General features: G+C 40.2%; 2 protein-coding genes across 2 annotated transcripts; both read right to left on the reverse strand.

Annotated features, from left to right (window-relative positions):
- Positions 1-8,229: 8,229 nt before the first annotated feature.
- Positions 8,230-11,527, reverse strand: LOC149300121 (5-formyltetrahydrofolate cyclo-ligase-like). The gene is made up of 3 exons (XM_089485781.1): positions 11,417-11,527; positions 9,327-9,588; positions 8,230-8,471 (listed from the first exon to the last, which is right to left on the reverse strand). The coding sequence occupies exons 1-3, from the start codon at positions 11,525-11,527 to the stop codon at positions 8,230-8,232; spliced, it is 615 nt and encodes a 204-aa protein (XP_089341907.1).
- Positions 11,528-13,172: 1,645 nt separating this feature from the next.
- LOC149300122 (cyclin-dependent kinase 5 activator 1-like) lies at positions 13,173-13,850 on the reverse strand. Its single transcript, XM_089485561.1, has one exon. It carries the CDS (start codon positions 13,848-13,850, stop codon positions 13,173-13,175), a length of 678 nt encoding a protein of 225 aa, XP_089341687.1.
- Positions 13,851-14,809: the final 959 nt, after the last annotated feature.

Here is a 14,809-nt window from a genome sequence, read left to right on the forward strand (position 1 = left end):
TATGGAGTCCAAAGCCTGATAGGGTCCCTAATGCTTAGGATTCAAATGCCCTGACCTACCCTGTGCCTCCATACCTGTAACCCTAAGTTTAATACCTCTACAACATAGCCTTTACGCAGAAACATTATCAATCACGCATATACTTAGCAATTCAGCAAAAAATTATTTTTACAACAATGAAAAATAAGATGAAAAAAGACACAGTGATCAGCCAAAGAGATGATGCATCATCTTCCTAACAGCAATATATCATTTCATCTTCCGTGCCTTTCTTCAATACATTTCCAGCCGTTGTGGCATTTCGCATGGAGTGTTACTGGGTGTTGAGTTTTACACTCGCTGACCTTTGAAGGGTTAACTGATGAAAAGTAGAGATTACAGATTAGTTTTACTTGGAATAAATAAAAAACATAGCGTGGAGGATATTTTTTTTTAATATATGACCCGTACAATCTTAAAACGATTGATGGATACTTAAGGTTTAGCACCCCTGTGATGTCCTTTTGCATGTAGTCTTTAAACTATTTGATACAGTAATGCCACTGACTTCAAGATGCTAAAAATTAATTGGTAATATTACTTCGGCTCAAGTGTGCGATTTAAGGTTTGGTTCTATTAACGTGCATGTGAGTGTCAAAGTGTACAATATGGACCATTTCAACCCAAACCCACACACTCACTTTACAATATGTAGAATTTCATAAATAATGACAGGGCTGGCCCAGCATTACTTGATCCGTTTGGTAAAGTTTATGTCGGCACCCCCCCTTACGCAGTCAGCTCTGGATACATTTACCCCAAAAAACAACGAAAACTAATTTCTTAATTTACATGGTCTAGAATAATCTGTTGTAGGCTATGAGCAAAAAGTTTGCATTGTGCCTGGAGAAATCCTGGCTTCTTCTATAATGTGAATGTACATTAATATGCATTGTATTCTGAAATATTAACAGCATGTTATTCTGTATGTATAAATATATATATTAAATATATCCTATAACAGAGTCCATATACTTATAACCAGGTTTCACTGGTCTATATGAGGATTCATCTCCTGGAAGATCCTCTGATCACACAAACTTTGGGTCATAAAATCCTGCCAATTTTCAATGTATTTGGGGGGGAAAAAACCCCTAAACAACTGTTATTTGTGAATATCAGTGTACGCAACCTGGACTGTTTATGGATCCTCTTTATAAAGATGAACCTATGTAACATTTCTGAACAGAATGAATGTATATCAAAAGATAGAGCATATTATTTAATAAATATATTTGAAATGAATCGTGTCTTCATAGTTTATTCCTAACATAACCATATGTAGACAACATATACAAAAGCGGCACGTTAATTATTGAGCTATTTCAGATGATTTCATTTTGTAGTTCCCATAGTGTTTTCAAATTTCATGCAATGTTAAAGGTGTCAATGCAACTTCTTTGGGATTAATTGCAGACAAAGAGTTCCAGTTTAGGATGTAATTACGTGTAATAGGGGCACTCGCTACAATTATCATTTTCAATGAAGAACCGAGAGATTTCTAGCAAGAAGCCCAGACACGTGAATTGGTTGGTGAATACCCTGTATATTTATCCCCAGTTATCAGTCCAGCCGCAATCATGATTACTATTGTTTCTTTATACTATTTTGTTAACTGAGAGGGTGATAGATAAAGGGAACAGCCTCCCATCAGAAGTGGTAGAGCCTAATACAGTGAGGGAATATTAACATGCATAGGATAGACATAAACCTATCCTGAGTCTACAACAAAATCAAGTACTGATTAATGTCTGGGTCTTTACGGCAAGAAAAATGGGCAGACTAGATGAGCCGACTGATTTTTATCTGCCATGAAATGCTATATTGCACGTTAACATATGACGTTTTATGTCCCGTGCACTTTATTGGCTGTACATACATGTTGTGTGTGTATACTTGGGGATGGTGTCTATCTGTGTTCTGTGCCGCAGTATGCCTCGTGTGCAATATGTATAATCTGTCTTGAATTAAAACCAAATAGTTGAAATAATAATAAAACCTCTAAAGTTAATATTGTTACAATTGTAGCAAAATTGGCAATAAGTACTCCTTGGCAACTGATAATTGTTAATGTTGCTGGCATGAATCCCAGAAGGTTACTAAGACACTCTGAGTTATATATATGAAACCGAGAATTCTAACAGTAAAAATATGATTTGAAGCACATATTTAATTATTTAAATATATTAAATACAGGCTACGCCTGCACTACATACACTATACTGATTAGTATTATTATTAGACTTGAATAACTAAATATGTTTAATTACTAGTATAACAAAAGGTATAATAAAGAGTTCAGATTCAGTGGGGTGTTTTCATCCATTCAAGATAGGTCTGAATTTCTAGTGCAGCTGCGGTTATTGCCTTCTTTATAGCAGCTACTATAACTTCATTGACCTCAAAAGCCTGATTTTTTTTACCATGATTAAATAAAGCCCCTTATTAAATATTTTGCGGTAACATCATATATATTGGAAGATGGTTATAGATTAAATGACTCACCTATGACCTCATCATTTTTTCCTCATATCACAATCATATACAAATTGTGAAGAAAAGCCCAATGCCGTAACTTATCTACAACATGCCATCTGGTCAAAGGCTCGCTTATGATCAGATTCCAGGGTAAAATGTGTGAATTTCTGTAATAATCAACCTCTTACGTATATAACAAATGATCTAAGAAATGAGGCTTTGGATACACCCTAAACTTTTACACATCAGCAGAAGGCCTTTCTGGTGTGGGGTACCTACCGTATTTCCCCAAGTATAAGACGCTCCCTTGTATAAGACGCACCCCTATTTTTGGGGGCCGAAATAAAAAAAAAAATTACATAAAGTTATTGTACTGACTGCCTGGGCATGATATGACTGTGATTGATGTTAGCTGCTAGCAACTGTTAGCAATCGCACTCCTATCATGCTCAGGCAGCCAGTACATGCACATCACTTTCAGCCTCCCTATGCACCCTAAACACGAATCCATGCTAACACACAGGCACACACTTATACATATATACATTAATTTACTCCCCCACCTTACCTGAACTGCAGATCTTCTGCTGCCGCTTGATGACTTCCGTGGGGGCCCCTGTTTCCCCTCTGCCTTGCTCGAGCAGGAACAGGAACTAAGCGGAGTCATGTGATATGTGCATTCACGTGACTCCACTGGGTTCCTGTGCAGTCGCAGCGGATCAAGGTAAGCAGCAGGTCCCCTTTTTAGTTAAAAAAAATAAATAAATAAAAAATCTACCACCACTGTATAAGACACACCCAATTTTTAGAACCCAAATTTTTCTAAAATAGGTGCGTCTTATACATGGGGAAATACGGTACTTTGGTTCTATAGGATGGAGAACTGTATGTTACAGCAGTGAGATCCATTAACCTGCCACCCGCATGCCTAATGGGATATACAACATGTGTGCTCAGGCACCCTATCTGTGTCTGACTTTCATTCTCGGGATACTCAGTGGGACAGGATTTTGGTGCAAAGCGGTGAAATGGTGCAATCGCTATGCCAATGAAAGGTTCTACTTTACTTCTCCACTTTTACCATTATAACAACTATATACATAGGACATAGAAGGAGTTTTACAAAAGGTAAGGAACATAATTTCTACCCGACAGTACTTAATTTAGAGACAGGATTTACATTTGCACTTTGTATAACAATATATATTGTGCTATTTCTACTTGCTGTCTGGTCAGCAGATTCAACAAATGATAACTTTAGAAGATTACTTTTTAGGGTTCAAAAATGTGTTTTATCGCATATTTGGATAAAGTTGCATTAGAAAACATCAGACGAGAAAACCATGTTGTTGACAAAGGTATTATACAAGCCTGTAAAATATACCAACTTTGCTGGGATTAACCGGATTTCTTTTCTGCACACGTATCTATAAAACCGAAGACATGAGTATTTATATTATTTTCACTACCAAAAAAAGGACTGTTAGCTTAAGGCATTATGAAAGTAGATGAATTCTTCAAAATGTGGATTCCCGGAGACTGCTTAACCCTTTAAGTACTGCAGAAGCACAATAACACACATTATGAGTTAATGTGCTGAAGAATGGATATAGTATGCATATCCATCCAAGCTCTTCCTGCAACTAAAGCGATTGGAGTTGGATCTTCGTAACAAATAGTGATGTGAAGGTGTCGAACTCACAGCTCTCCAGCAAACTCCTGCTTTAGTGAATAAACCCCAACCACATCCAAGCAGTTTTGATGCGCAGTGGTTAATGCAATGTGCCCGTTTATTACTAGGGTCATTTGTACAAGAACTTTTTGACATTTTTCTTGTCAATTGTTGTCTGCCCACAGGTAGAATGGATCAGTGTCTAAAGAAGTAGCTTTATATGATACACAATTAATTTTTCCCAAAGAATTCAAAAAAGCCTTTAAACATGTAAGATCGGTTTATTGTAGAGCTGCAACAACTAATCGATAAAATCGATAATAATCGATAATGAAAATCGTTGCCAACGAATTTCATTATCCATTAGTTGAATCGATTATTATTGATTATAAAATGAGGGTTTTTTCAGAGCAAATGCTCTGAAAAATATCCCTCGTTTTATAATCCATTTAGTGTCTGACTAACAGCAGCAGCTTCTACTTACAGTTCCTCCCTGCAGTCTCTGCCGATTGGCCCGCCCACTTCCTTTTTCCAGTCCCTCCCTGCAGTCACTTGATTGGCTGCAAGGAGGGACAGTGAGAAAGGGGCGGGGCCAATCGGCAGTGACTGCAGGGAGGGACAGGGAGAAAGAAAGGGGCGGGGCCAAAGTGCTGGTTGGTCCCGCCCATTTCCTATACCATCAACATGGCTTAACCCCTTAACGTCCATTGCCGGGTCAGGCACGTCATGCAAAACGGTCACTTAACGACCTATGACGTGCCTGACACGTCATCAGACTTAAACAAGCTTAGAAAGTGATCAATGATCACTTTCTAAGCTTAAACGGTGTTGCTGTAATGCCTCGATGTCGAGGCATTCAGCAACACCGAGATCGGCATGATGGGCCATGTCTGGCCCCTCCCCGGGGCGTCAACAGCCGCCATACATTGTATGGCGGCGGACGCCCGTTTTAAAAGCGTTTAGGAGGCGATCAACGATCACCTCCTAAACTTCAATGGTGTCGCTGGAATGCCTCGATCAGGAGGCATCCAGCGACACCAAACACTTACCTCTTGATGGACTGTGACCGCTCCGGAGAGCGGTCACAGCCGCAGCTGCACGCAGTCTTCACCATCCGCAAGATGGCGGCGGTCCGGGAAAAAAATAATAAAGTTGAAAAAGTTCGCTAGACAGTCTCCTGACCTTCTAGAGAACTCTGGCTCCACTTGCTGGTTGAATACAGGTACTGCATTCAACCATACAAGTCAATGGAGGCCAGCTTTCTAATCACTATGTGATTAGTAAAATATTTAAAAAAAAAAGAAAAAAAAAAAAAAAAAAAAAAGAAAAAGCTTAAAAAAAACATGGTAACATTTAAAAATTATTATGCTTTAGAGGAACTATCCAGTTCCAGCAAAATGTAAAAAAAAAGTCCAAAAAGAGTAAAATAAATAAAATTAAAAAATAAAGTTTATTATTAGCGCAAGTGCTAAAATTAGCGCTGTATCTTCCCAAAAATCCTGACGTGAAAAAATTTAAATAAAAGCATTTCAAATACCCAAGGGGTGTCTAATTTAAAAAAATGAATGGTTTGATGGGGTAAATTGGAGTGGCCGGGCTCAAAGATAGGGCATAGGCACAGACTGACCGAAATGGGGAAAAAAAAAAGCGCACTTCCAAAATGTGGCATTTTAACCTCAAACACCAGACAAACCCATACATGTGGGGTATGAATGAACTCGGGAGATGTTGGCTGGTGGTAGAATCTGATGCATGGAAAGGGTTAAATACTACCATTTTAAGTACCTTGGGGTGTCTAGTTTTCAAAAATATATGGTTTTATGAGGTAAATTGTAGTGGCCAGGCTCAAAGATAGGGCATAGGCACAGACTGACCAAAATAGGGGAAAAAAAGCGCACTTCCCAAATGTGGCCTTTTAACCCCAAACAGCAGTCAAACCCATGCATGGGTGGTATCACTGTACTCGAGAGATGTTATTGAACACATATTAGGGTGTTGTTTGATAGTGACGTATACCTGGAGCTATAAATGTATACCCAAAGTACAATTTGTGTAAAAAAAAATACCAAAAAAATACTAACACAAAGTGTGGCAAAGGCTGGTGGTAGAATCTTATGCATGGAAAGGGTTAAAATACTAGCATTTGAAATACCTTGGGGTGTCTAGTTTTCAAAAATATATGATTTGATGGGGTAAATTGCATTGGCCGGCTTCAAAGATACCCGAAATGGCACATGGGGGGAAGAATTACCAGATTTGGAAAAAATGGTTTTGAAATAGCAAAACGCCACCTGTACTTAATGCTCCATAACGTGCAGAAAAAAGCAAAAAAAAAACATAAAAACATTGGGTATTTCTAAACTCAGGACAAATAGTAGAATATATTTAGTAGGTTTTTTCATTAGCTTTTTTGGATGAGTAAAAGATTTTTGGGGTAAAAGTCAGAAAATGTGGGTTTTTTTTACATTTTTCATCATATTTTATTATTTTTTTTATGGGAAATTAGATAATATGATTAAAACAATGGTATCTGAAGAAAGCCCTTCTTGTCCTGAAAAAAACAACATATAATTTGTGTGGGTTCACTAAATGAGTGAAGAGAAAATTACATCTAAACACGAACACCGCAAAAGTATTAAAACAGCCTCGGTCCCAATGGTACAATAGGTAAAACACAGCCTGGTCCTTAAGGGGTTAAGAACTCACTGGTGAGTATAAAATGTATATTTGGGCTGCTGAAAGTTAGGGGCAGTTATAGTTAATGGGGTGTTTAGGGTTAATTTAGGGGCAGTTATAGTTAGTGGGGTGTTTAGGGTTAATTTAGGGGCAGTTATAGTTAGTGAGGGGGTTTAGTGTTAATTGTGGTTGATGGGGTGTTTAGGGTTAATTTAGGGGCAGTTGTGGTTGATGGGATGTTTAGGGTTAATTTAAGGGCTGTTATAGTTAATGTGGTATTTAGGGGCAGTTGTTATTAAATAAAGTTAACTTAAGGTGCAGTTAGAGCTAAAGGGGGGCAAACTGAGAGGAATCTAAATCCTGGGGGCAGTGAAGATTAACCCAGTACTTATTTATAAAAGTATTGTCTGTGAACCAGTCTGCAAATCTATGAGTGCACTATGGCATAGGTGGGTATACGGCATACCTTGGGAGGACGGAGTGACATATCTGGGGGTATAAGGCATATAGGCTATATAAGGCATATGTGGGGAGGGCAGTGTAGCATGTCTGGGAGGGCAGTGTGGCATTTCGGAGGGCAGTGTGGCATTTCTGGGAGGCAGTGTGGCAAGCCTGGGCTCAAATATGCATAACGGGGGGGGGGGCAGGTTGGGAAATAAAAACAAGAAATGCATTATCAGTTTTTTTATTCTGCTGTTTGTTTCTTACATCTTACGTTACTTTATTAAATTGTTTTAAATAAATGAAAATTTGAAATTTTTTTATCCGATTAATCGAAAAAATAATCGGCCAACTAATCAATTATGAAAATAATCGTTAGTTGCAGCCCTAGTTTATTGCAGCGGATCTCTTAGCCGCTACATCCCTGTATTGTTTATACTGTTGTGTATTTGCATAAAAGCCAAACATGTAGCATATTCAATCTGCATTATTCTATCCACTAATTAACCTCAGAATTATTTCTTCAATTCCAAGAAATAGATTAACTGGTAACTGATTTAATCCCTAACTCTGCTCAACTAACATACTGAAACCTTTTCCCCAAATTCTAGGAGACATAGATTGCATAGTTATATTATTGTTATTGTTTCATTGTTTTCTATGTCTTTTAGTGCATACAGGCTCCTTTTACGACATCTCTAATTGAAAGCATGCACACAAATTAAATAGAATTAAACTATTGGGAATCAGCGCCTCTGGAGGAAACTGAGCATTAAAAAGGCTTAGCATGAAAGCAAAACTTCAAAGATTAAAAGAAAATAGACATGTCCCAGATGCATAAATCATAGCGATTCAGAGCTAGAAACACAATGACAGCCTACTTGTACCTGACTGTTAGTAAAGAAAATAATAATGTATAATAATTAATGCTCCAGTACTGTCAGGTCCCCGGCACATAGGATTTCATCTATTGCAATGTCGTGTTCGGTTACGGGAATGGAATCGCAAACTTGCTCTTGGAATGACAGGGCAACGGTGTAAGGTTTGCTATCCAGCTGACTTTTGTAACGTTCAAAGAAGGTATCGTAGTATCCTTTCCCTCGTCCCAAGCGATTACCTTCCTTGTCAAATCCCAGTCCTGGTACTAGCACAAGATCCAGTCCTCCTGCAATACATATTGTAGATCAGAGTACCATATATATATATATATATATATATATATATATATATATATATATACCGTTTAAGGTCCCCCTCTTAATTCATAATGCACCTTACTTATAGATGTGTCACTCTGCCTCCTGATATGCTTTACTCCCCCCAGATATGCCACTCTGCCCCTCCAACTTACCAATGCATCCCCAGACTCCCTGGTGTCTAGCGGGGGCAGGCGTAGACAACCTCTGCTGCTGCTCGCCACTTCCGCTGGGGCTTCTATGTCTGCGCTCCGTCATAGAAGCCCCGGTTGAAGTGCCGGCAGCAGCGGAAGTCGCAGAAGTTCACCGGCTGCCAGAGAGGAGGATACAGGTCTCCTGCAGCACTGCAGGGGAGCCTCATCTTTGGCAGCCGGTGAACGTTTGCGTGATGTGCTCAAACAACTTCTGCTGCTGCTGCCGGTACTTCCGCTGGGGTTTCTATGGTGGAGAACCGGAGTTGCACTGGCTGCCAAACAGCAGGATCCAGGTCCCCCTGCAGCGCTGCGGGGATTTGGATCCTAACCCTGCTGCTTACCCAGAGCAGGGCTAAATGCCTGAAATGGCATCCCTGCGCTAAACCCCGATTATAGACCGCACCCCCACTTTAAAGACTAAGTGCGGCCTATAATCGGGCAAAAACGGTATATTATATATATATATAGTAGGGTGCTTCAATTATTCCAGCAAACATACATCTACAAAACAGGCCTATTCTAATACAAGGATCCAAGATCTGCTTCCACAAACACAGGTGGGGGACATAATGAAGTTAATTCAAGAACCTCTTTTATTGGCGGTGTATTTCAGAAATACTATCTTCTCACCAGTGGACAGAGCGTCCTCTCTGCCGTCAGTGTCCCCAGGCTGGCGAATGTTCCATGACGTTACAGGTAACTGCTGAATTTCCTCCTTTGAACGAAGCCTCACCATATCCATGTGGTTACTTCTGGGCAGGTAACGTGGAATGAAGCATGCTTTTCCTTGTTGGAAAATATCATTTAGGATGTCCCCAGTCTGAATTTCATCAGACATATTCAGAAAAACAGCAACACGTTGAGCTGCCTTATAGCGACTGTGAGAGAGTAACTGGAAGAACATTTCACCATTATTAACATGGCACAGGTAAGGGTTAAGTATTATAGTATCAGTGCTAATATGTTAATATCCTTATAACATATAGAGAGTTTATATACGGATCAAATGCTGAATACGCAACTTCTAATGTCACTGCTGTGACATTTTAATTCCAGAATTTATCGATGACATTTAATTGGCCAATATCCCTGGATGTATTTCAATCCAATGGGCCTCTATAATATGAAGCCAAAGAATAATAATGCATTTCAGTATACCTTATAGTCCTTGGAAAAGACTTACAGCTTATTACCATCATTTGTTGCCTGCTGCACGTCACACACAGGCACTGTGTCTAGGTAATTTACCGTTTTCCGCCATGAAATACACCCAAGGGCCGGATTAGATTGAGAAAAACAATGAGGTTTCTCTCACTTCGGACTTGACCTTTCTATCATCGGTTCTTTTCAGTCCCACCCTGGTGGAAATCCCTATTCAGTTACCGGTTCTGAATGCTTCCTGGAAGCAGATCCATAATCTCCGGGGTTTATTGCCCCCCCCCCCCTGCACAATGCATAACTCAGTGTGTTACATGATATTTAGAAAATCTTAGCCCTACTTCCCGGAGGAACTTGCCAGGGTTGGCCCTCAGAATATAGTTAAGTGGGTAAATTGGAACCATAACTCCTACAATTCCTTCTTCGTTAAAGATACCCCTTCGTCTCACCTCTACCCCTAAAACATTCACTAAATTAATTCTAAGTGAGCCACCCGTTTCTAATAATTCGGACACTCTCTTTCCCATGTTATCATCAGTCCGGTGGTCCTCACCATAACGCCCAAGCCAATATAGTAAGTGCCTTTGGCTCTTTCTATCAATATATCCATCTTATCATGTCTCTTGTATTCATTCCATCTTTGTAAAATAGTTTATAAAGAGGATACTCGGGTGGAATAATAGGTAGGCACTGAAAAACCCAACTTTTTAATACCGTTCCAGATGCATCCAGAAGGGCCATGATGTATATGCTGAGTAACTGCTGCGTCTGTATGTGTAGGCATGTGGAGAACATGTTCACACTCTTCCAGTGAGGTCTATTCACTAAAGGGAACATTGGCAGGAAGAGCGTGGTTGGTCCTGTATAATGTATAGTTAAATCAGTGAGCTTTTATTAGTCACCCCACCTGTTGACTTATAGATTATACAGGGCTAGCTCAGCCCTTCACACTGAAAGAATTTAGAAGTGTTGGCCCTTCGTAATGAAGTGGTGAAGCTGAAGCCACACTGAATAAACCAAATGCTTCTCCCCAGCCGGTTGGGCGCCCTGTAGTGTCACTGCCCCAGGGGTAGCGTGTGTCCACAAAGTGTAAGGAGTAACAGCTCCTCATGCTTTTAAGGAAAGGGACACTGCCATGACATCACCGGCTACAGGAATACATCAGGCATGACATCAGGAGACCCTAAAAGGCATAGCAGCTGTAGCTTAACTGCAGTTCTCAGGAATTGCTGCTCTCTGGCTCAGAGCCATGAGAGTTGCACTACAGCAACAGCCATGGGACACTATATTGGGTAACCCTAAAAATACGGGAAAACTAGGGATAAGGAAATCACCGGATATATTTCATTGAAAAGCGGAAATACTAACAGGTACCAAGTCATATCGGTAAGTAAATGACTCACGGCGGTTACACAGTGCTGGGGATACGGTACCGCCGCGCATGACACACAGCAACACGTAAGGTTTAACGCTGCATGGGTTTTCCCTTACTTAAGATGGACGCAGCATGATCATTGAAACATTTGCACGGTAACATGGAAGCGCCAGCGGGCCGGACGCACCTTGCGAGTTACAGCCTGGGATTGTCTCGCTTTCTCTACTTCGCTTAAAGCGGCGATGCGCTGTTTTAGTTGAGCCCTGAGCGCACGTTTAGCAGCCTGCAGAGACGCCATGACAGCTTAGGCTCTCACGTGACTTAACTACGTCATCACTCCTAACCCCACCCACACGGCCGTAAAAACCTGCCGGTCTAACGGAATGGAGATGACTTCGCAGACGTTGACACCACGCACGGCCTGAGCAGCATTAACACCAGGGGGAGACACGGTATCGTGTTAACAGACGAGGCAGGTAGGGGGGACTGTCTGAATGTTATATTCAAGAATCCGCTCCATGTTTAAAAAGTGAAAATATTGAATTCATTATTGGTTGTATATTAATGCATTGTTACAAATGTAAACACATAAAACAGATGGACTTGCAGGGGCCTGACTAGAAACCACAGTGCCTGGGTGTGAAAGTTGCCCCAGGGACCACCAACTTCACGTCTTTGCCCTGAAAAGCTTCTGAGTGCATTTGCCCCAAAGCAGCTTATCAGTGCCATCCTAACCTCCAAACAGCCTGTCTGCTCCACCTTTGCCCCCAGCTGGTCAGTGCCCCAAACAGCTTATCTGTGCCATCATTGCCCCCAAACTTGTATGTGCCCCTTGCCCCGCTGTCCAACATACACTCTGGCACACATATGTAAACACACTTACACAAATTACCCACACTTACTCATTAACACACATGTACACATTCATTCCCTCTCACACCACTTATGCTAACACACACTCCATCTCAAATCACTTATACATCCTTGTTCACACACAGCTTACACATCCATGCTCACACATACTTACACATCCATGCTCACACATACTTACACATCCATGCTCACACATACTTACACATCTGCAGCAAATCTGGGATGTAGCATAACGTCCTTTGTCGCAAATGGGTTAAAGGACATTGTAGCAGAGAGATTACTTTTGAAAATCCAGGGAAGATTCTGAAGAATGCCCCATATGCCCCTTTGCTTACTTCCCAGCTATTTCGTTGGCCAATGCTGCCGGTAGGGGTCTATACAGAGCACCATGTGCATGCTTGGAAACCCCATTGATTTTCAATGTGCATTCTTCTCTAGTGGCGCTGTCAGAAATCTCTTTAATCATACCTGAGCATTCCTGACATGTTATAGTTTTCATTAGATTGTTATTGGAACCATTTGGCTGCCATCAACAGCGAGTCACTACAGTATAATATCTTTTTAAAGGGTTATTAAAGAGTTTATGTTCACAGAATCTTACGGTATGTCACCTCATTTGGTTGTAGGTATAGCCATACACCCTGTGAATGCAATAAAGCCTCTGTTATGCTAGTTAGTGCAGAATGACTGTTACCTACTGGCAGCGGTTGTCTTCCTTTACAGGTACAATTTCATTCTTTACCTGTATTTAACCTGCAGGGGTGGGTCTGGATAGATCCTCTCTGAACTGTCCATGGGAACCAATAGAGCCATGTTAGGATTAGATAGCACAGAGACTATCCTGCAATGTAAAGCCCTTTCTGAACACCATTAACAAGGTACCTATGTGTTATGCTTAACCTTAGGTTCTTGTCAAAATCTGCAAATATACACAAAAATACTAAAAGGATATTTTTTTCAATTTTTTTAATTAACTAATCAGTAAAGGGTAAAGGAAATGGTATTATTATAACAATATTCTAAATCAATAATTGATGCAGCAAGATGTTTTTGATTGGCTGAGCTCTGCTTTATTGGCCACCTTCAACCTTCAGGCCCGCAAAAGTCTTGGCATAAAATATGGGGTTGTTGTTTATATGAATAATTTTGCTGCTTAATGAACCAATTACAGAAAGGCATTGGTCCCAAAACTCTTCCTTCTGGCCATCACCACGGAATACGAGATCTCGGGACCCGCATAAGTATAGGTGACGAAGAGACAGATCATAAGTACATCCCGTAGCTCCTTCTTGGTGGTGAGTCTGGAGATTACTTCTCTGCAGATCATAAATAAAAAAAATTATATTTGATGGCATCAAAAATCGGTCTGTCTGCCATTTTTGTGAGATAAGCACTCTCTCCACGCTTTGTATCCAGGTGACCGGCTCCTCAGCTGTTAAAAATATCACACGAAAGCACCTCTGATGGATGAACCTGCCCAACCAGGTCAGCAGTTTGTTGGTAGCAATCTTCTCCGATGCCCAGTAAGATGGTATCCTGGGATTGGGCTCAGCTAATTGGCGGCTGATGTTTTGTTTATCCAGGTGCGCCTGGATCATGAAGATGGCTTTAGGGCACTGCTTTAAGGGCATGCCAGATGTTGAAGAGCGTGTCTTGTTGCCAAAAATAATATCTTCTCCTTCAAACACGTCCTCCTCACACAGCCTGGTCTCATTGCTGTTGAATGACATGGATGTCACAGTCCACATAATCCCAAAGAATTCAGGGTTTTGAAAATGTATCAAACTACCACAGGGTAAACGCTGTGAAATATGCTTGATGCACTTGCAATCTGCTTTTGTAGCCCTGTTTCCAAGCCATTGTTCTCCTTGCTGATTATGACATCATTAGCTCTATATGAGCAGCAGGCATCATGGACACCAATGGCTTTAACTCTCATCACTGTTCTCGATAAATAAACTTTATAGAATACAATTAAAACACAATTTCATTTAACCACAACTTGCAGTATTAACATAATGAGAATGTCAGCTCAAGAAGGGTTTTCTTCAGATACCATTTGATCATACCATTTAATTTCCTATAAAAAAAAAAAAAAAACCATAATAAAACATGATGAAAATTTGAAAAAAAAATCACCTTTTCTCTCTTTTATTTGAAAAATCATTTAATCATCTACAAAAGTAAAAAATGAAAAATATTTTACATCCCAAGGTATTTCAAATGCTGGTATTTTAATCCATTCCATGCACTTATTCGAAGCACCAGCCTTTTTGTATTTTTTCACACAAATTGTATTTCAGGTATGAATTTATAATTCAGCAACATCTGATCAATACGCGATCAGCAACACTTCCCGGGTTGTTTGGGAGGTAAAAGTGCACATTTTTTAACTTGGAACTTCGACATATGGTCTTTCTGCCACCATGTCCTATTTGGGCCATTTTTGAAACTGGTCAGTTCAATTTATCATATATTTTTGAAAACTAGAGATTTCAAATGCTGGTATTTTAACCCTTTCCATGCACTATTTTTCAACCAGCCTTTGCCAAAATTTGTGGTATGGTTTTCTGGGGTTTTTTTCCACACATATTGTACAGGTATGAATTTACCACTTCCGGTATATGTCACAACCAAACAACAACCCAATATGTCTTCAGCAGCATCTCTTGAACATGTGTTGGTCTGGTTGTTTGGGGGCTTAAAG

Source organism: Sceloporus occidentalis, unplaced genomic scaffold, assembly GCF_023333645.1.
Source record: "Sceloporus occidentalis isolate IW3139 unplaced genomic scaffold, rSceOcc1.0.p SCAF_26, whole genome shotgun sequence".
NCBI lineage: Eukaryota > Metazoa > Chordata > Lepidosauria > Squamata > Phrynosomatidae > Sceloporus > Sceloporus occidentalis.